Source organism: Capricornis sumatraensis, chromosome 20, assembly GCF_032405125.1.
Source record: "Capricornis sumatraensis isolate serow.1 chromosome 20, serow.2, whole genome shotgun sequence".
In the NCBI taxonomy this organism is placed as follows: Eukaryota; Metazoa; Chordata; class Mammalia; order Artiodactyla; family Bovidae; genus Capricornis; species Capricornis sumatraensis.
The window spans coordinates 29,989,289-30,011,705 of NC_091088.1; the positions used below are offsets into that span (position 1 = coordinate 29,989,289).

Below are 22,417 nucleotides of genomic sequence, written 5' to 3' on the forward strand. Positions count from 1 at the left end.
AAGGTATCAGCGCATACTCATATTGAGGTTGGCTGGAGAATTCTGACCATCTGGTAATGGGATACTTTTCTGTGCAGACCTCCCAACAAAGACACCGAGATTAACCTTGAGTTTCTCAGTCAGGTTTAACCCTGCCATGCTGAAGAACGAGCTTCTGTCTCCTGTTTTGTCCTTCCAGCTTTCTTTTTCTCCCACCACCCCCATGAGCAGCCATGGCCGAGTTCTGTCCCTCCTGATCGCCATGCTGCTTTCCTGCTGTGGGTTAGCAGTCGTCTGTTGCGTCACGGGCTACACCCATGGGATGCACACGTTGGCTTTCATGGCTGCAGAGGTAAGATACAGACATAGGCTTTTGCTCTGGTGTGTTCCCGTGTACTTCCAAGGAAGCTAGAGGGTGGTTGACAGATTATTTTTCACCCGTTGATAGATAGCTGGTCTTTCATTTTAACAAACATTTTTTGGAGTTCCTTTGTTTTAGATTGGGTTCTGGTACTGAATGCTTCTATGTGTGTTATTTCATGTTATCCTTGCTACAACCTAATAAAAAGTACAGTTGACTCTTGAACAACATGTGAACTGTGTGGGTCCACTTACATGTGGATATTTTTCAGGAGGAAGTACTACCCGGTCCCTGGGTGGTTGAATCCACAGATGCAGAGGAATTGGATATGGAGGGCTGACGATAAATTAGGCACTCCTCTGTTGCCCAAGGGTCAGCTGTAATTATTTTTGCCAGCAGTTATACATAGTGCTTACTGTACACTGGGGATTGTTGTAAATACCTTACATGCCTGTTTATGAATGGAAAAATGGCATGGAAGCTAAACTGCTAAAAGTTCCAAAGTAGTAAAATTAGCATAATCCAAGGTCTATGACTTCAAAGTGGGAAAGGTTTTCTCCTTAAGAAGCAGTGCTTGGTACCAATAGGGAAATACCCTGTAATTGGTTTGGAGTAGGAAATGGCAACTCACTCCAGTAATCCTGCCTGGGAAATCCTATGGACAGAGGAGCCTGATCTGCTACAGTCCAGGGGGTTGCAAAGAGTTGGACTTAGCTTAGTGACTTAACTACCACCTGTAATTGGTTAGTTTAGATAGGCCATAAATTAAGATTTTACAAAATAATACAATAAATATGGAAACTGTATTAATTATTTTCAGAGAATAATCTGAGATATACATATATATTTAAAATGTACTTTTAAAAACCTTTCTGAAAATACCAATTTCTGTTCAATGGAAATCAGATTTTTTGTATGTTCTTTCTTTTCAGTGGCTATATTTACTTTTTTTTTCAGGCCAAAGGAAAAACACTTTTATCTTGTCCATAATTGCTATTAATGAAAGAATGAAATAATAGATATCTAGTATCACTATTAATAGATGGCTAATATCAAAACTGTAAGTTTAAACTGCTAATAGGAAATTTGTTAGAATAGGATTAAAATTTATTTTGCTTAATAGTGTTCATTTTGGAGTATAATGTAGTGTAAGTACATTGTTTTCCTTCTTTGTTTCTTGAGCTTTTAATTACTACTAGGCCAAACTTTAAAAAAGCTATACCTAAAAATAAAGATACTTAAAATAGATCTATTGGGTCATGGTACATATTTTTATTTTAGCTCATTAAGTTCTTAAGATAAAATACCATCTTATAGGTTTGATATTTTGAACTAAATCATGTTTTTATAGTGTTTTTCTTCTGTGCAAAATATTTTCTATTTGTAAATGAAAGTTTTCTAATCTCTAAGAATGTTTATGTTTAATTCTAGATTAAGAGGAAACTTTTCTTAGCATCAGTTTCTATAATGCAAAATACCATGAAGGTCTTATTTTGTTATTGATTTCCTGCATTCGGTTTTCTTCTGTGTCAGTGAACAGGGTGCAGAAAGCATTATGCAGCAGGCAGGGACTCGTAGATGTCTAGGATAGCAGGGTCTAAACCTCACCTTGGGTAAATGGTCACCAGGTATTCAGACAGCCTCTTCAGGTTATCAGTTACGATGATTCAGTGCTGTACAAAATAGAAGTGATTGTCAAACTCAGTGACCTCAAGACTGTGGAAGGCATCCCCAGGAGCTGGACAGGTGTAGTTGGTTGTCACCTGTAAACAGGAAAAGGCTCAATAAAAGTTGAGTTTCTAGGTCATGAGAATATTCCATGCAAATATGAAGCACATGAACTAAAATGGTTGGTAACTTGCTTTCTTTTCTTTCAGTTTTAATGAGATATACAGTCTGTATAAGTTTAAGGTGTACAACATAATGATGATAATAATTTGTGAAGTGATTATTACCACAATAAGTATCCTCTTAATACTCCCACAATGTTTTTTTCCCTGTGATAAAACTTTTTAGGATGTCCTCTGTTCACAACTTTGAAGTATACGACACAGCACTATTGCCTGTAGTCATGTTATACGTTACCTCCCCCGTATTTATTTACCTTATAACTGGTAGCTTGTGACTGCCATCCTCCAAGTCCCCCTCACCCCCACAGCCATTGAACAACCTGCTTTTTAATTGAACTGAGAAATGTTTGTCTTTTATCATTTTGCAAAAGTTAATTTGGTCTGAGCAATCCTAAACTTTACTAAAAGGAAAAAAAAATCTCTCTTTTTTAAAATAGTCTCTTCTTGTGACAGTGAGGACTGCTCATGTGATTTTACGGTGAGTAGAAATTTGGGAGGGAGGTGATGGAAGTCTACTCCTACAGTTGATTTTAAAATATAACATGTAAAAAATTTGTAAAAACATGAGTCTATCCTATTTAAAACAAATTCAATTGCGACAGTAAATCATTAACACGATTCTTCTCTGTTCATGGCAGATACGTAATTCACCTCTGGGACCTCAACCATGAAGGGACATGGGAAGGAAAGGGGACGTATGTCTATTACACAGATTTCGTCATGGAGCTCACTCTCTTGTCCTTGGACCTCATGCACCATATTCACATGTTGGTAAGTTTCCCAGAGGGAACTCCTACAGAGAGAGCTAAGGTTTTTAGAATCAGGAACTCTGTTTAGTACAGAGTTTAATAAGTGAAACATTTGTGGATGACCCACTTAAAAGACTATGAAAATGATGCAACTGTGCCCCTCCCCTTTTTTTTCCTTCCTGGCCAATGGGTGTAAAACAGTGTGGAACAGCTTTGATGCCCAGCTCAAGAGGTGCTTGCTGTCCTCCCAGGAGACTTAACTCACTCTGCTGACAAAGTCAGTAGATAATTCTTTTAGCTTGGTATTAAGAGAATTCCTCTCCTCATAGATTCTGTGGCTTCTGATATTTAGCAGCTACTTTGTAGGTGGTAAAGGGGACTCCCACAGTGTTAGCTGCTTCATGGATGCATAAATGTTCCATCTTTGTAATTAAAAGCAAAGTCTTTATTCTTAATTTCTCCTACTTCATTGTTTGCATTTTACTTTGGTGTGCAAGAAATCACCATGTTGAAAACCTGCTTCCCTGGTTAGCACTTCAGTGATCTCAGAATGGTGAGAATCAACATATTTGATGGGCAATTTGTTTATATAGTAAGCCAGTCAAAGTAGCATTTAAAAATTTGGGAGTTGAACATAGCACATTTCTAAGTGTACTTTTAAAAAACGACTTTGAAAACGTACTTAAAAAAAAAGCCCCCCCCCACCAACAAATGTCCAAAGTTAAGTGTTGACTTTTTTGTGTGGTTACTGCTTCTTTCTTTATTCACAGCCATATGTTCGTCATGTATTGGGCATATAGCTTAGGTTTTTGTAGCTGTTGTATTCTGTGCACCTTCCTATGCTAGCAACATTTCTTCTAAATCATTTTAATATCTTTAAGATAAAAATTCCACGACAGAAGTATGATGATTTAATTGAAATACATTATACAGCACTGTTATGACTATAGTTATCATGTCGTATGTTACCTCCCCACTAAGTTTTTATCTTATAACTGAAAGTTTGTACCTTTTGACCACTTTCCTTCCTTCGATTCTCTACCCCTAGCTGTTGAACACCCTGCTCCCATAATAAGAGTATTTAGATTTTATTCAGTTATTTGCCTCTTCACATCTTCATATAATTTTTTGGTCATATATTAGTTTTTTTGAAGTACTTTTTTCCTCTTTTCACTTAAAATATTATTTACCCATTTTATTAATCTTCAAAATGTTATATATACAATATAATAGGATATAATTATACTTTATGATACATGTAATGAGTATATAATATTACACTATGTGAGTTCACAGTATAACTGTTCCCTTGCTGGGCGTTTGGTCTGTTTCCTGATTTTCTGGTTTATAATTGCATGAATGCACATCATTTGGCATAAAGCTTTAGACTTTCTGGTGAGCTCCTCAGAACAGGTGGCTGTGGGTGGAATGAAGAGCATGGGCAGTGTTGAGAGTCGTGAGAGAAGTGTGCGCTTTCGCTTCGCCAGTGGCTGCTCCTGCTCACCTTTACCCACGACGCAGACCTTCCGTTGCTGGCCTCGCCCTTAGCGCTGGCCAGTTCGCGTTGACCTTCATTGTGCATTTTACTCTCTCTCCCTCTCATCAAGTTGTTTGGCAACATCTGGTTGTCCATGGCCAGCTTGGTCATCTTCATGCAGCTGCGTTACCTGTTTCATGAAGTACAGCGTCGCATCCGCCGGCACAAGAACTACTTGCGAGTGGTCGGGAACATGGAAGCCAGGTGAGTCAGCAGGTTGACGCTGCGCATGTTGACACGTTTGAGATCTTTAATAATAACAGATCCTGGGTTATATCCCTGCTTTTTTCAGCTGTTAATGGAATGGTGAAGAGTGCAGGCTCGGGAGTCAGACTGCCTAGATGTGAAGCCTGCTTAGTTACTGTGTGATTCTGGACAATTTACTTAGCTCCCTGTGCCTGGGTTGCTTAAGCCTAGGGATAATAACAATACCTTCTTCCTGGAATGTTGGGTGGATTCAGTGGGATAATGAACATAATATACTTAGAACAGTACTGGGTAAATATTAGGTTCTTTTATTACATCGTTATTTTTATCATCATTCTTTTTAAATGGAAGTCTCCTTGGGCTTCTGCCCTTTTTATTCCTTACACATGCATGCTTACATCCACACACACAAACACACATTCTGTCTCTCACACTCTTAACCTCACTGAGGTGTTCACTTGGCATCCTGAGACTAAACCCAGCCTGAAAGGTGTGAGATTAACAGCCATCCTTTTTGTGTGCAGGGGAGCAGTTTGGCTCTCTGAGGTGTCTTAACTCCTCTCGTCTACCCAGAAATGTCCGCTCATGCCGTCATCAACGAGGGCCATTACGTCACGACACAGTCGGTTTCTGTGTATGGGTTTCTTGCTCTTTGATGACCTCTGGAGAGAGCGTGGTTGTCATGGTTTTTGTGGGTGGAGATTTCATGTTGAACATGATTCGTCTGTGCTGATGGAAAGGTGAAATCTGTGGTGCAAGTGATGCTCAGTGTTTGTGGGATTGACAGAGATCCCTGCCAGGGGCGCTCTGTGATGGTTTTCGGTTTTTTCCTTACAGGTTTGCAGTGGCAACTCCAGAGGAGCTGGCTGTCAATAACGATGACTGCGCCATCTGCTGGGACTCCATGCAGGCTGCGAGGAAACTGCCCTGTGGACATCTTTTCCACAAGTAGGAGCTTTGCAGGGGGCCACATGGGACTCGTGTTCTGTCCAGGCCACGAGGATGCTTCTTGTGCCGGGGCTTAAGACCAAGCTTAGCTGAAGAGTGGGCGCATTCCCCCAGACTGGCCACGGTGCTGGTACTGAGCGGGGTGGGGACCTGGGAGTGTCTGCCTTACCTCTCAGCCTCTTCCCTACACGGCAGGATTGTTCCCCACTCAGTTTGCCATCTCAATTTCTGGATGTGTTAGCTGTCTTCACATTCCTTGTCTGTGTAAGCTCTGAGGTATAACACATAGGCCCCTAAGACTTAAAACAAAGGGGTGGAGGAATCCTCGCTTTCCAATAGCTTATTCCCTTTCCCCCCCCTTATTGGGGTGAGAATATTTATTTGTGCATTTCGCGCATGCCCAGAAGCAACATAGAAACACACACCAGGGCAGTGTGATGGGATGGGGATCAGACCAGAGACAGTGAGCAGCCCGGAACTGTGACTGTGTCATCAGGGATTACAGAACCTCCACAGCTGGACCAGGTCTGTGTGCAGTACAGGCTCTCCTGTCCCCTGCAAGCCCTTGTCTCTCGCTGTTGCAGTCCTCACCTCCTAATGTTGTTCATTTTTAGAGCTCTCATATGGACTGTGTCTGTTCAACCTAAATCCTAAATTATTCTGTTAGTAGATGGGATGTTTTTCATGTTGATAGACCTTGAGGTATCTCTTGACCTTTTGTATGTATGGTCAATCTTGCATATTGAGAAAGTTATAATCTTTACAGCTTTAATCTTCCTTTCTTTATTTGTATTCCCAAATAGTTTTTCTTCTCCTTTTTAGTGTTAGAAAGATTTTGGAGCTGGAGTATCAATAGCTCAACAAATTTATTGATTTTTTTTTTTTTAATGTGCTGGCTGCTGAGTTGGCTTCCGGAAAATAATGTTAAAATGCCAGAGGTGGTCTTTGTTTCACAAGGTGTTCAGCCTCATGGAGGAGATAGACATGATTAAGCAGGAGTATTTATGAGCATGTAAGGATAAATTGAGACAGGTGCTCTAAAGAAAAAGAATGTGATCCTTGAGAGCTTGTAACAAAGGAATCTGACACCTGGAGAAGGTGACTCTTGACAATGAGTAGGCGTGAAGGCATCAGAAGAAGGGATCAGGTGGAGGAGCCTTTGAGATAGAGGGAACATTACTAAAAAAGCAAAAGGGAGTATCCAAGGAATGAAAGAGAACCCGTGTGGCAGGAGCTCAGAATGTCAGAGTGGGGAGTGGTGTTTGCTGAGGCAGAAGACGCACACTTGAGTCACCTTGCAGGGAACTGAGGGCCATGGAAGGTTTTAAAGTAGGGGTTTGGGATCAGATATGCAGCTGGGAAAGGTCAGGGAGGCCAGTTAGTAAGGGCTGCTGGGGTTCGGCTGGGCGCCAAGAGGCGTGTGGGCTAGAGCAGTGGAAGAGGAGCAGGAGGCGGGTGGACAGTCGTGAGGAGGAGCAGGAGGCGCATGGTGCAGGCTGGCTGTGAGAGAGTGGGGAACGTAAGGTGTCGAGGATTCTTCTAGTTTTGCAGCTGAGCGGCTGGATGCATGATGGTGCTGATTGATGAGGTTGGAAGACCAGAGACACACGAATTTCTCAAAAACTTTCAGATAGTTCCTAAGGAGCTTGGAGAAAGTTTGGAAGAATAACTCAAAAGAGTATATTTCACTCCAGAAGAAATGCTTTCAAGCATTTAATTAGATTAATTTTAGGATTTACTTTTTTTAATTGAGGCAAAATTCATATAGCATACAATCAGCCATCCTAGAGTATACAGTTCAGTGGTGTTTACTGCACTCACAGTGTGGTCAGCCACCACTCTTCTGTAAGTTCAAAACTTGCTCATCACCCCAGAATAACCCCCATATCCGTTACAGAAAGTCACTCCCCATTCCTTCCTCTCCACATTACCTAGCCAGTAATCCGCTCCCTGTCTCTGTGGGTTTGCCTTTTCTGGAAAGTCCTTATGAAAGGAATCATGCAATATGTGACTTCTTGTGACTGCCTTCTTTTACTAAGCGTAAAAATTTCAAAGTCATCCAAGGTGTAGCCTATTTCAGTACCGTCATTCCTTTTCATGACTGAGTTAAACATTTTTATAATAATTGAACCATCTGTTTATTCATTCATCCATTGATGGACCCTCCATTCTTCCACTTTTTAGCTATTCCAAATAATGCTGCTATTAATATAAACATTTGTGAACAGATATCTATATCTGTTCGAGTACCTGTTTTTAATTCTTTTCAGTATATATTTAGGAGTGAAACTGCTGAGTCATAGGGTAATTCTATGTTTACCTCCTTGAAGAACGACCAGATTTTCCCACAGCAGCTGCACCATTTTACATCCTATCAGCAATGTATGAGGGTTCCAGTTTCTTCAGATCCTTAACAATACTTAATGTTTTCTGTTATTTCCTCTTATAGCTATTTTAGTTGGTAGGAAGTGGTATCTCATTATGGTGGGTTTTTTTTTTAATGGTAGTTCTCAAATGTGATGTTTTTGTTGTGGTAAAATATGTATGAAGTGAAAGTGTTAGTTGCTCAGTTGTGTCCAACTCTTTGTGACCTCATGGATTGTAGCCCACTAGGCTCCTCTGTCTGTGAAATTCTCCAGATAAGAATCCTGGAGTGGGTGGCCATTCCCTTCTCCAGGGATCTTCCTGACCTAGGGATTGAACCCAGGTCTCTTGCATTTCAGGCAGATACTTCATCATCTGAGCCACCAGGGAAACCCTCGAAAATGTTTACATAACATAAATTTTACCATTTAAGCATTTTTAAGTGTACCAGTTCAGTGACATTGAGTACATTCACGTTGTTGGGCAACCTTTACCACAATCCATCTCCAGAACATTTTCATCTTCCCAGACTGAAACTCTATACCCATTAAACAGTAACTCCATAGTCTCCCCTTCTCCTCAGTCCTTGGCAACTACCTTTCTATTTTCTGTCAGCTATCACACAATAGCACATCGTACAATATTTTTATGTCTGGCTTTTTTCACTTAATGGCAGAAAGTGAAGAGGAACTAAAAAGCCTCTTGATGAAAGTGAAAGTGGAGAGTGAAAAAGTTGGCTTAGAGCTCAACATTCAGAAAACTAAGATTATGACATCTGGTCCTATCACTTCATGGGAAATAGATGGGGAAGCAGTGGAAACAGTGTCAGACTATTTTTTGGGGCCCCAAAATCACTGCAGATGTTGATTGCCGCCATGAAATTAAAAGACGCTTACTCCTTGGAAGGAAAGTTATGACCAACCTAGAGAGCATATTAAAAAGCAGAGATACTACTTTGCCAACAAAGGTCTGTTTAGTCAAGGCTATGGTTTTTCCAGTGGTCATGTATGGATGTGAGAGTTGGACTGTGAAGAAGGCCGAGCGCCGAAGAATTGATGCTTTTGAACTGTGGTGTTGGAGAAGACTCTTGAGAGTCCCTTGGACTGCAAGGAGATTCAACCAGTCCATTCTAAAGGAGGTCAGCCCTGGGTGTTCTTTGGAAGGACTGATGCTAAAGCTGAAACCCCAATACTTAGGCCACCTCATGGGAAGAGATGACTCATTGGAAAAGACCCTGATGCTGGGAGGGATTGGGGGCAGGAGGAGAAGGGGACGACAGAGGATGAGATGGCTGGATGGCATCACCAACTCAGTGCATATGAGTTTGGGTGGACTCCGGGAGTTGGTGATGGACAGGGAGACCCGGCGTGCTGTGATTCATGGGGTTGCAAAGAGTCGGACACGACTGAGCAACCGAACTGAATGTCTTCAAGGTTCATCCATGATGTAACAAGTCAGAATTTCCTGCCTTTCTAAAGCTGAACAATATTCCATTGTGTGTGTGTATCACATTGTGTTTCTCCATTCATCTGTCAACAGACATTTAGGTGGTTTCTGCCTTCTCAGGCTATCATGAATAATGCTGCTTCGAACATGGGGGTACACATTTCTTTTCAAGACCCTGCTTTCAGTTCTTTAGGGTATATACCCAGAGGTGGAGTTGCTGGATCATGTGATAATTCTGTGTTTTTGAGGAGATATCGTACTGTTTTCTATAGCTAGTATACCTGTTTACATTTTACATTAGATAATAGCCATCTTAAAGGTTGTAAAGTGGTTTCTCATTGTGGTTTGATTTGCATTTCATTTCTTTATTACCCAGCGGTGCTGATCATTGTTTCACATGCTTGTTGGTGCATTTGTGCATTCTCTTTGGAGAATGTCTGTTGAAGTCAGATTATCCTATTTTATTTCGATTGTTTTTCTTTCTATTGATGAGCTGTAAGAGTTCTTTATGTATTCTGGTTACTCAACCCTTATCAGATGTATGATTTGCAAATATTTTCTCCCATTTGGTAGCTTGTCTTCTCACTTGGTAATATCCTCTGATGTATACCTTTTAAATTTCGAATGAAATCCAATTTACCCATTCTTTCTTTTGTAGCTCATAGTTTGAGTATCAGATCTAAGAATCCATTGCCAAATCTGAATTCATGATAGTTTTTTTTCTAATAGGTTTATGGTTTTATCCCTTACATTTAGGTCACTGATCCATTTGAGCTGGAGGTATGAAGTAAAATTAGATTTGCTTATGAAAAGTGTAGCATTATTGGAAGGCAAGGATTTTACATACTTTTGGAGCCCCACACAAGGCTGGTGTAACTAGAAGTGTGATTTAAGGGTGTTGATTAAAGGGATGTGAACTTTTAAAAATATCATTTATTTGGCTAATAGTTGCATGATCACAAACAGTAATTATAGGTACTTTATTATTTCAAAATGTGATAGAGTTGAATTCCCACATTCATTATTTTGGAACATTACTGTCATATACTCTTCTGGCAGAGAGATAGTAAGCTGGAGAATAAGAGCTTTGAAGTCACGATTTTGATGAGAAGGCCAAGATTATAACCATGTTAGTGGGTAGCTCAAGTAGAATGAGAGAACAGGTCATTGGAATAGAGGATTCAAAGACATGAGAGGCAAGGGTGTTGAATTGGAAGTTAGTCAAATTGAGCTGGAGAGGAAAATGGTGAGCTGTATGAGGAAGTCTTACTGAAAAAGGGTCATACCTTCAATCTTGTAGATGACTGTGTATGTTAACGAATTGATGTTCAGAGCAGGATACACCAGAAGTACATTAGGGTGAAGCAGGGCGAGAAGCAATGTCAGCAAGTGTTTCTCGACGTTTAAATCTTGGTAATGGTGAACAGAAAGTAAAATTACAACTCACTGATACATTCAGAGTACTTCTGGTGAATTCTCACAAAATATGCTAAGAATATCTTATTTTGGACTTTTCCGTAGCTCCTGTCTTCGTTCCTGGCTAGAACAAGACACCTCCTGCCCCACATGCAGGATGTCTCTCAACATTGCTGACAATAATCGTGTCCGGGAAGACCATCCAGGAGAGAACCTGGATGAGAATTTGGTTCCTGTGGCGGCAGCCGAAGGCAGACCTCGCTTAAACCAGCACAATCACTTCTTCCACTTCGACGGTTAGTTGGTTTCAGCCTCTAAAACACCCCCGCAGGATGTTCTCCTCTTAGGGAAGGCTGTTTTCATTATAACTTGTCCTGTACGGGCTAGTTTAATAATGTATTTCAGTTTGGATTGACAGTGTTCAGTAAGTATGGATAACACTGAGGAGTTAGTCTATACCAGGCACTTTGCTAGATTCTATGTGAATTGGGGGAGGAAGGGGGTGCAGGGAGGTGGAAGTAGTTAGAGTTGAATCAGCCATGCCTGCAGGAGCGAGCTTAATCACTTTAATAGTTAACCATTGCTAATAATTTATTGCATTGGTCTAATACTTAAGCATATAATGAGGGGTCACTAAATAGTCGTTCCAGTGAGTACTAGGAGGAGAATCAGAGCCGGAAGCCTCTTGCTTTGTCTGTGAGATATGAATGTTCAGCCTTCCAAAATGTTGGAAAGAGTTGTATTCATGATAAAACCACACTTAAAATTCTACGATCATGGGCACCGTATCAGGACCTGGTTTATCATCCCTTAATTCACATTACCTTGGCGCATTGCTGGTTTCATCAGTTTCAATACCACTAAATGCTGAGTTCACATTTCTACTCTAAAGTAGGTATCCCTAGGCTGTTTGTTGAGAAGGATTGCTCTTCCCGTCTCTGATTTGAGTTTCCAAGGGTGGGGCACAGCGGGAGTGGCAATGCGTTGAAATCCCTGATAGGAAGGACCAGAGGAGCGGAGTCCATCTCTGAGAAGAGGGGATGGTGACCGCCTGGCTGGCTGAGCAGGTGTAGAGGGGCTGCTTTGTGCCCGCTAATTAAGGCCTCTTTCTCATCAGACTTCTGAAATAGACAAGCAGATCTTGGACATGGGTTCTGGCTATGTAAGCTATTTTTTATGAATTATTAATGAAAACCTAGTCCAAATTGATAAAGGCAACTTTATTTCTCCTTAGTAAGTACATGAAATAAGTATCCAGTTTTTTCTTGGGCACAAACTGTCCAGGCAAGACTTTTGAGTGGCCCTTCAGCTTGTTTTACATTGTTGGCCTCAGTGCTCCTTTGTGAAGGAGAGGGAAGTCCTTCTTAAATGTGTGGCTTGACATGGGGCTGTTTTAGTGCCGACACTCATGATCTTATAGCTTAGGATCCCCTTCCTTAGGGCCATGGTGGCGGCAGCAGACTTCTTGGTACCCTTAGCCCAACAGCCTGTGTTGTAGTGCTGTTGGAGAAGCATTTTGAATGAGAAAAAGAAAGTCTTTAAGCCAGATTATTAAGTAGAAACTACTTCATGAAAATGATGTCCCCCGATGAGTAGTGTTTATGAGTAGTGTAAAAAGAGTGAAAGGTCAGCTCCTGTAGCAGCTTTGCAGCCCTGAGCACCTTCCTGACAGCGCGGGCTGTGGGAGGGACGCCGTGTTGTGTGGGTCCAGGGCCGCTGGGGCGAGGGCAAGCCCAGCGGTGAAGTGTCCTGGAACCTGACTGTGTGGCTTCAGATCCTGGCCACCGTAACTAGATGCTGGATCTTGGACAAGTCACCTCACTTCTGAGTGCCTTGGGGACCAACAGGAGTACTGGAGTCAAATCCCTGAGAAGAGTGAAATAGGAGTAATAATAATAAACCCAGGTGGAGTTTTAGTGAGAATTGACACTTGGTCAGAGGCCTGGTGTAAAGGAAGCCCCGGCTAGTAGTGATACTCACATGGTAGCTAACGTGAGGAGGGAGGCCTCTCAAACCTGCGCTGGATTCTTGTTTGTTTCAGGGTCCCGGATCGCGAGTTGGCTGCCGAGTTTCTCAGTCGAAGTGATGCACACCACCAACATTCTAGGCATTACACAGGCAAGCAACTCCCAGCTCAATGCAATGGTAAGGAGCGCTCACTGCTTTCAGAAGGAGCTTATTAATCAGGAGGGAAGGAGAAGCTGGAGAGCATGTGCCGTGTGTGTGACCCGGCTGGTCTCACTCTGCTCTGGCAAAACGACAGGGTTTTCAGGGGCATCTTATTCATCGGGACCACTTCAATTCCTGTGTTCTAGAATTGAAACTGACTTACTTGCAGGGAAGGAATGGAGACACAGATGTAGAGGGAGAGAGTGGGACAAAAGGGGAAAGCAGCATCAGCACGTGTACGCTGAGAAGTGCAAGGTGGAGAGCTGCTGAGAAGTTACTGTGCGGCACGCGGAGCCCAGTGCGGCGCTCTGTGACGACCCGGGGGGGTGGGACGGGAGGAGCGGAAGGAGGCTAGGAGAGGAGGGTGTATGTATAGTTATGGCTGATGCGCATGGCTGTATGGCAGAAACCAACATAATGCTGTAAAAACTTTACAACGCAATTTAAATAATTACCAAGCAAAAAAATTGAAAAACTGGTTTGGAAGCGAGCCTGCATTTTACTGATGTGGCAGATAATGTGACCTTCTCTGAGCACTACTAGGGGCACTCCTGTGATCTTCGCTGGTCTTGGGGCGCCTTAATGTTCACCACAAGTATTTGGGGAGTTACTGACTTGAGCGAATGTGATTTTTGTTAAAAATTGTAGTAGGCCTACCAAATGTGTTATTTTGACTCCATCTCCTCCCTTCCCAAAATAAATAACTGAGTATACATTCACACACACCCTTATACATGCATGTACGGCTGTGGCATAAGTGTGTATGTTTATATACACAAACACATACACCGTGAGATGTTGAGGCATGCTCTTGGCTCATTCAAGGATATTGTCCAAATACAGATTCTGTGTATTTTCTAAAGCTTTGTCATCTGATCTTCACTGATTCACCACTGTTGAAATGTAGTGTTCATTATGATGATAAATGCAAGAGTCTTAAAAATGTAAATTGTGTTACTCCTGCCCGAATAGGGCCTCTGGTTGACATGGGCGGGCCTGGCCAGTACTTTAGAGAGTCATTGGTTCGTTTGTTTGTCCATTAACTTATCTTAGTGTATTTAGTCAGCAAATGTGTAGTGAAAGCCTGTTCCCAAGATGGGCTCTGTGTTGTGTCAACAAATTGCGTCGCACCTGGAGTGTCAACAGGGTGGACAGGGGTCCTGCTCTCAAGAAGTGTGACTTCTTCATGGGGGGAGAGAGGGAGACCGACTGTAAACACAGACAGACGAGGTCATTGCCAATGGGGGGTTTTGCAGGCTGCAGGGCAGGTAATGTGGAGTGGTGAGCACAGACTGTTCTAGAAGAGACATTGAGAGAAGACTCAAGAGGTGATATTTAAGCTGAGACAGGAAGGGTGGAAAGGAGACAGTGGAAACAGAAGGTGCAATGGCTGTGAGGTGAGAATGTTCTGGAAACTAAGGGAAGTGATTGTGGTTGGAGCATGTAAGTCAGCTGGAGAGGAACAAGCAGCTTCCATGGCTTGAGGGGTTGAATTCTAGATTGTTGGATTGGAAAATGAGTGGGAGCTGGACACTCAGTAGCTGGCAGTGTGTTACAAGATGGTACAAAGAAGTAAGGTGGTAGCTTAATAGGGGTGTGCCATCAGAGGAGTTTTGGTTGATTTTTTTTTTTTTCTTTAAGATTTTTGAGCAGGCCATTGATCCAAACATTTCAGACTGTGACATAATCAAGGTTGCAGAGCAGGTCATGTGGGGATGTGTAGGCCACAGTCCAGTTTGGATTCTGTAATGAAAGTGTTACTGGGCCATTCGGGGCTTTTTTTTTTTTTTCTCCCCCAGGTGACTGTGACTGACGGACTGTTAGCAGAAAAGAATTTACTTCTGAGAGAATGACATTTATGGGGCGGAAATGGAACCAGTAAGACCAGTGAGGAGGCTGTTGCAATAGTTCAGGCAAAAAAGGATGGTGGCTTAGACCAGGGTGTTGGAAATTAAGATGAAAAGAAATGGCAGATTGAAGGCTTTTTGAAAATGAACTGATAGGTCTTGACAGTGCTTTTGGTTTGGATGTAGGGTAGTGGGGCGGGGGGAGTGTTGGTTTTCAGTTAAGCAACTGAGCAGACAGTTGTACCAGGTATTGAGATGGGCAGGACTGAGGGAGGAACAGATGGAGGACGGGAACTCGGCCTTTTGTTTGGCTGGGGATGTTGGGGTGTCCGTGAGTCAGCTAAGTAGAGATGTCATGTAGACAGTTGCAGACCTCAAGAAAGAGATCCAGCTGGAGAGAGACATTTGGGAGCTTTAAGTTGTAGGGGACTGGATCTCTTCAGGGGAAAGAAGGTGGCTCATGAAGGGAAGAGGGCTCAGGGCTGAGGACTGGCAGAGAGAGAGGAGCCATGGTGGCGATTGAGAAGGAAGGAAACCCCAGGAGAAGAGGCAGGTCGGGCGTGTGGTAATTCTTAGCAGATGAAGTCAGAGATGCATCTTGAGTGTGGCAGAGTGGAGGTGGTTATCAGCTGGAGAGGAACAAGCAGTTTCCATGGCTTGAGGGGTTGAATTCTAGATTGTTGGATTGGAAAATGAGTGGGAGCTGGACACTCAGTAGCTGGCAGTGTGTTACAAGATGGTACAAAGAAGTAAGGTGGTAGCTTAATAGGGGTGTGCCATCAGAGGAGTTTTGGTTGATTTTTTTTTTCTTTAAGATTTTTGAGCAGGCCATTGATCCACAAATTTCAGAACCTGTAGGGAATTTCCTGGTGGTTCAGTGGTAAGACTCCGTGCTTCCACTGCAGAGGGCATAGGTTCCATCCCTGGTCAGTGAAATAAGATCCCCCATGCTTTGAGCCATGACCAAAAACACCCCCAAAATCAAAACCAAAACCTATAGAGAGTATCTGGTGAAGTCACAGTCCCATCCTTGCCTCCGTCTGCCCAGACTCCCTCCTCTCACGGAATAACACTTTTGATCAGTTTTTCTGTGTTGTGTTCTCTCACAATGTTTACATACACATAGACGCAAGTGCTAAGTATGTATTCTTTTTCTTTTCCCCGCGGGTCATCTTTTTTATTTTTTTTTTATTTTTTGTTGTTTGTTGTTCAGCTGCTCAGTCTTATCGATTCTCTGCAACCCCATGAAGTGCAGCATACCAGGCTTCCCTGTTCTTCACCATCTCCTGGAGTTTGCTCAAACTCATATCCATTGAGTCAGTGATGCCATCCAACCATCTCATCCTCTGTTGCCCGCTTCTCCTCATGCCCTGAATCTTTCCCAGCATCATTCTTTTCCAGTGTGTCACATACCATACACTTAACCACCCTGAAGTGTACAGTTCAGTGGTGTTAAGTATATTCATATTTGTATGCAGCTCTCACCACCATCCATTTCCAGAACTCTTCATCTTGCAAAACTGAAGCGCTAACCCAATAAGCAGGAACTCCCCGTTCCCTCCTTCCTAGCTCCTGGCAACCACCATTCTCCTTTCTTTCTCTATGAATTTGACTCTAGGGACCTCATTTAAACAGACTCATAAATTTTTTTTTGGTGACTGACTTATTTTACTAAGCTTTATGTTCTCAAGGTTCAGCTGTGATGTAGCATGTGTCGGAGTTTCCTTCCTTGTTAAGGCTGAATAAATATCCGCTTATATGGACAGACCACATTTGGCTTATCCATTCATCTGTCAGTGTACACTTGAGGTGCTTCCATGCTTTAGCTATCATGAGTAATGGGACTCTGAATATTGGTGTACAGATATCTCTTTGAGACCCTGCTCTTAGGTCTTTTCTGTACCCAAGAGTCTTTTTAAAAAGATCCTAAAGCATGCTTGGTATGCAAATAGGAGTGATCACTAGAGGGGGAGAGATTGATGGTACAGAACAAAGTTAACTGAAGGCACAGTTCTTGAGGTGGAGGATGGGCTGGGCGCCAGAGCCAGGAGAGAGGCATTCATTCACCTTGATTGGAGGAGGGATGGACATGGCTGCAGGCATGTCATTTTGAGATACAGTTTTTTTTTTTAAAGGCATGGAGCATAGTAACCATTTAGGTAGACACAACCTATGTGTCCATAAGAGATGAATGGATTATGAAAATGGTCACAATAGGACACAATAGGAGTATGATTCAGCCAGCCAAAAAACTTTGAGGATATTGTGCTAAGTGAAATCAGCTAGTTACAAAGAAAGACAAATACTGCGTGATTCCACTCACATGAGATATCTCAATTACTCAGACTCTTAGAAACAGGAAGAAGAATGGCTGCCTGGGGAAGGGACAGTGGGGAGTTGCCCTTAAGTGGGTGTTAGAGCTGTGGTTTTGCCAAGATGAAGGTACTCTGGGGATGTCTCACACGGCAGTGTGTGTGTAGTTAACACTGCTGTACACTTAAAAATGGTTAAGATGGGTGATTGTATATGATTTTGACCATTAAAGAAAAAAGACCTGGCTTCCTGCTGGCTTCTGCTGTCTCAGTGAAGCACTCAGCCAGGTCATCAGCAGAGAGAGAGAGAGGAACGTCGTGAGAGCAGCTGGCATGGGAATGCGACCGCCCCGGTGCTCTGCGTGGGTACTTTAGGCTCAGTCAGATGTTGAAGCTCTTCAGGCTGATCACCTCACCTGCCCCCTTAAGAAAGTCAGAGTCCATGGGCACATAAACCTCCCAGGAATGAGAACTACCTTGGAGTTGATGCATTTAGAATTCTAAACAGACAGGTCCTGGTGTTCTTCCTCCCCATCCACAGTGGATTGGAATAGTCTGTTTTTAGCACAACTGATTTACTGGCACAATATATTTTTTATAAAGATCTAATATGTAGTTTGGGAGAAATGCTTTGGACTGACTTTATTTGGGAAACGAAGGGGGAGCTGTTTATGAATAGAGAAGAATGTTATTTGATAATCCAGGTTGTTGTGGACTGTTGCCCAGTTAGCTTTGACTTGACCTGGGTTTTGAAAGATTATCAACTCATGTTCATAGAAACAATATAGGGATCCCAGGACAACAGAGCACCAGGTCCTTCTGTGCTAGACACGTGTCTTGCCCTCTCTGCCCCAACAGTGACCCAAGCAAAGCTTTAAGCAAGTTTCACCCTGGTCTTTCCTCTCTCGGTCTGACATTGAGACATATTCCCCCTCTTTCTACAGTTATGACAACATGGTCCTCTCCCAACAGTAGACTTTCTTGTGCCCCCGAAGCAGGTCTGTTTTTCCTCCTCATTTTTTCTTTTGATCATTGGGACTTTTTCCACATATAAAACCCTGAATATAAGTATTTGTAAAATAAATATACATGCATGAGAAAAAAATCTGGAGCTGCTCAAATGAAAGTACAGGTGGTGGCGTGCTCTCCTTTGTACATGTGACCACCTAGAGCCCTGATGGCCTCTGTGACATTTCTAGAGCACAGTTTGAGAACTTCAGCTCTGGAGCAGTGTTAGCAATCACATTCTTTAGAATCTTACCCGCACCGCACCCCACCCCCGCCGCCACCCCCACTGGCCACAGTGTAACTTACATGCAGTAAGTTCAGAGTTTTTAGTAACCATCTCTATGAGTTTTATCAGACCCATTCAGTAGTGTAACCAGCACCATAATCAAAATACAGGGCAGCTCCATTCCCCCTCCCCTCAGATTCCATTGTGCCCCTTTGTAATCAATCACTTCTGCTTCCACCCCCAGCCTCCCGGAACCACCTTTAAGTTTTCTACCCTTATAATCTTGCTTATTCTGGAATGTCATATAAATGGAATCCTTAGACTGTAAAGAATCTGCCTGCAATGTGGGAGACCCAGGTTCGATCCCTGGGTTGGGAAGATTCCCCTGGAGAAAGGAATGGCAACCCATTCCAGTATTCTTGCCTGGAGAATCCCAGAAAAAGAGGAGCCTGACAGGCTAGAGTCTGTGGGGTCGCAAAGAGTCGGACACGACTGAGCAACTAACACTGTCACCGTTTTACAGTACATAGCCTTTTGAGTGGAACGTTTTTCACATAACACATTTGAATTTCATCTATTGTTCCTTCTAGGAATATATAACTTTAAGGAGAATATGTTTGTATACCTGTTACTGAGCTTTTTTTCTTTTTCTTTTTTTTGGTGCCAAACCCTAGGATTGAATAAAATGAATACTTTTTAAAGCTAGAATATTCTAATTCAGTCTGCCTGAGGGGCGTATTTCTGTGCTTTTTCTGTTTGGAGTTGATGCCGTCACCAAGTTTTCCATTTGGCCTTCTGGAGAAGTCCTCCGTGTGACGATGATCTGCGGCATGGCAGTGGCCTCCGTCCTTGTGTTTTCACGGCAGGTCACCTAGTTCAGTGCCCAGAGCCTGCCTCACCCCGCGACCTCAGGGAGTAACTGTGCAGAGTGACCGCGTCCGTGGCCTCTTTGTATCCCTGCAGGCTCATCAGATTCAAGAGATGTTTCCCCAGGTGCCATACCACCTGGTGCTACAAGACCTCCAGCTGACGCGCTCGGTTGAGATAACAACAGACAACATTCTGGAAGGACGGATTCAAGTACCTTTTCCCACACAGGTAAACTGAGGTTCAGGCATAACAAGTGAATTCTGTCCTCACCGAGGTTTAATCTTCTAAACTAACATTTTAGTTACTTAACAGCTGAGTATCATTTATGACTTGATGAAGGGTTTCTGTGAATTCCCTAACTTTCCAAATTATGATTGAAAACAGACTCATCCAGGAGGCCTGACTGAAGACAAGGACACAAATATTTGGCTGATTTTTTATGCAGATGTATATCCCAAACCAGTCTGCCCTCACCAGCCCAGGAGGTCATAGTATCAGTTCACTTTTGGACAAGGATTGGCAGTCTTTTTCTAGCAGATTGAAGTATTTTAGGCCTTGCAAGCCATGCATTAACTGTTGTAACTTCTTAATTCCATGCTGCAGTGCTGAAGTAGCCGTGGACAATATGGAAATGAATGTACATGACTGTGTTCCAGCAAAACTTTATTTACGGAAACTGTTGGAGTAACTTGTCCTATAGGCTGCGGTTTGCCAACCCTGGCTGTGGGAGATAGTACCCTCAGCTGGCTTTGCACATCAGTGTGGCTTTCCACTGGGTATAGTTCCTCTCTGTGTGAGGCTTGTATTTTTCACTTTTTTAAAAAAGATCCTGTCTGCTGGCCCATCATAAAACCTCTTTGATGGGTACAAGAAGTATTGACATTTTAAAGACAAGCTTTCCGGCAGGACCAAGGAGTGAATATGTGATTAGAGCTTCCCAAGTGGCTCAGTGGTAAAGAATCCACCTGCCGCTGCAGGCGATGTGCATTGGATCCCTGGGTCAGGAAGATCCCCTGGAGGAGGAAACAGCAACCCACTCCAGTATTCTTACCTAGAGAGTCCCATGGCCAGAGGAGCCTGGCGGGCTATAGTCCGTGGGGTCACAAAGAGTCAGACACGACTAAGTGACTGAGCCACATGCAGGCTATCAAATACCAAGAAATTACTCAGTTTTGATATGCCAAAACATGGAAATCTGTTAGTAAAAATCTTAAAATGTGAGAATCTTTGAAGAGGGAATAAGCCTGGAATTGGTAGTTGAAGGGCTTGAGGTATTAGAGGTGGCTCTGTGTTCCTTACCTGTAGGAACTGGCTGTTGCTCTAGGAGCAGACGCTGAAAAGGATTTAGATGCCAGTAGTTAATTTGAGAGGTGTTCTGGGAACCATGCAGTACTTCCCTGGTGGCTCAGATGGTAAAGAATCTGCCTGCAATGCAGGAGACCTGGGTTCAGTCCCTGGGTTGGGAAGATCCCCTGGAGAAGGCAGTGGCTACCCACTCCAGTATTCTTGCCTGGAGAACTCCATAGACATAGGAGCCTGGCAGACTGTAGTCCATTGGACCATTAAGTTGGACATGACTGAGTGACTAACATTTTCTGGGAACCATGGGAAGGAGTCTAGGAAACACAGGCAGCAAGTGGGACTGTGAGGTGAGTTAAGGACTTGTTGTCCAGCAGGTCAGCATCGTGGGTGTCTAGAGCTCGAGGCCACTGGAGGCTTCTGGGATCCAGTGTAGAATTCACGTGCCTCCTGAGGGAAGAGGAGCTGGGGTGTTTATGCACCAGTTCCCATCAGTTGTCGGCAGAGGGCTTCCTCTGAGGAGTGCGGAGATCTCTCACACAGCCAGAGCGAGTCCTTGGGCGATGAAATACAGAAACCAGCCAGCCGGCACCGAGGGGACAGACTTGCAGGATCGAGGGCAGGGTCCCGAGGTGTCTGCCGTATCGGCCAGGGTCTCAGCCTGGCTGAGCGTGAGGACAGCGGCACCTAGTTGATGGGACGTTGAGGTGGATGAGATGGCCATGTCGGGGCTTTTCCACAGTGGCCTATCTGTCCTCCTGTTGTGTTTTGCTGTTGTTGTGCAGTCATTATTACTGAAAGGGAAATTAAATGTTGATGACTCTCGGACTGAGGCCTCGACTCCTTTGTCGGGTCATTAATCCAGCATTCTCGTGTCTGGGACGCCGGGGATTGGTTGGACTCAGCCTGTGGGGGCTGTAGCTCCTCCCCACCACCCCAGGCCCCCCTGTACTTGTTCCTTGAGTTCAGAGCGGCTCTGCATTGTCTGTGCTGCTGTGTCTCTTTCAGCGATCAGAGAGCATCAGGCCCGCATTGAACAGCCCCGTGGAAAGGCCAAACGGTGAGCAGGAGGACGGAGAAGCTTCTGTTCAGGTAAGGCCTGTGCCCTAGAGAGCGTGGAGGAGTGAGGTGGGGTGCCTGGCGGCGGGCTTCGTCCACCTCTGATGTTGGTGTGACAGCGCTCGAGTAGTGAGCAGGCCGTATGCCAGTCCTGTCTCAGCATGTGAGGCTAACAAACCTCACTGTGCCCGGGTGTGGCCGGCAGCCCACTCCCTGGGGACTGTCCTCAGGACCTGGAGGAGAAAGGGGCCATGCTCTCCTGGCCGGGCCTGCCACCATTAACTTGAGTGTAGCACTAGGAAGGGTGTGGAGGGGCTGGCCCGGGACTCGGGGTGACCACGCGGGCCCCACTCTCCAGAGCCGAGGTCATCAGGTTATTCTCCCCTACACCTCTCTTGTTGAGCTCAGCATTTGTAGGAACTTCCACACATTTCACAAACAGGAGACCCCCGGGGTGGGGGGAAGCATAGTTATCTTGGGAACCAAATCTGTCTAGATAACCACTGTGGGTGACATGGGGTGAATGCCTCCAACCGAAAACAGCTCCCTTGTCTGCTGTGCGGGGAAGAGGTGCCTCCACCCTGAGCTCTTCACCCCACAGCCTGGGGGTGCCAGTTCACATTCGTGTTTTGTAATTCCCGTTTGCTTATCGATGACTGTACTTGCTGGAAACTTTCTTAAGGGACTGAAAACCCCCAAGCAACCCTGTCTTCGCATTTCCTTGTGTGTGTGAGATGTGTGGGGCTCCCCACACAGGGAAGGGGTCCGAG

At 43.9% G+C, this 22,417-nt stretch overlaps 1 protein-coding gene across 1 annotated transcript in view; it reads left to right on the forward strand.

Annotated features, from left to right (window-relative positions):
• AMFR (autocrine motility factor receptor) overlaps positions 1 to 22,417 on the forward strand; it is a 45,564-nt gene that overhangs the window by 18,726 nt on the left and 4,421 nt on the right. The window contains exons 4-12 of the mRNA XM_068991951.1: positions 179 to 331; positions 2,628 to 2,668; positions 2,829 to 2,961; positions 4,547 to 4,680; positions 5,521 to 5,631; positions 10,963 to 11,153; positions 12,899 to 13,002; positions 19,383 to 19,517; positions 21,597 to 21,680. Coding sequence (XP_068848052.1) covers positions 179 to 331; positions 2,628 to 2,668; positions 2,829 to 2,961; positions 4,547 to 4,680; positions 5,521 to 5,631; positions 10,963 to 11,153; positions 12,899 to 13,002; positions 19,383 to 19,517; positions 21,597 to 21,680 — 1,086 coding nt within the window. The remainder of the gene's footprint in view (positions 1 to 178; positions 332 to 2,627; positions 2,669 to 2,828; positions 2,962 to 4,546; positions 4,681 to 5,520; positions 5,632 to 10,962; positions 11,154 to 12,898; positions 13,003 to 19,382; positions 19,518 to 21,596; positions 21,681 to 22,417) is intronic.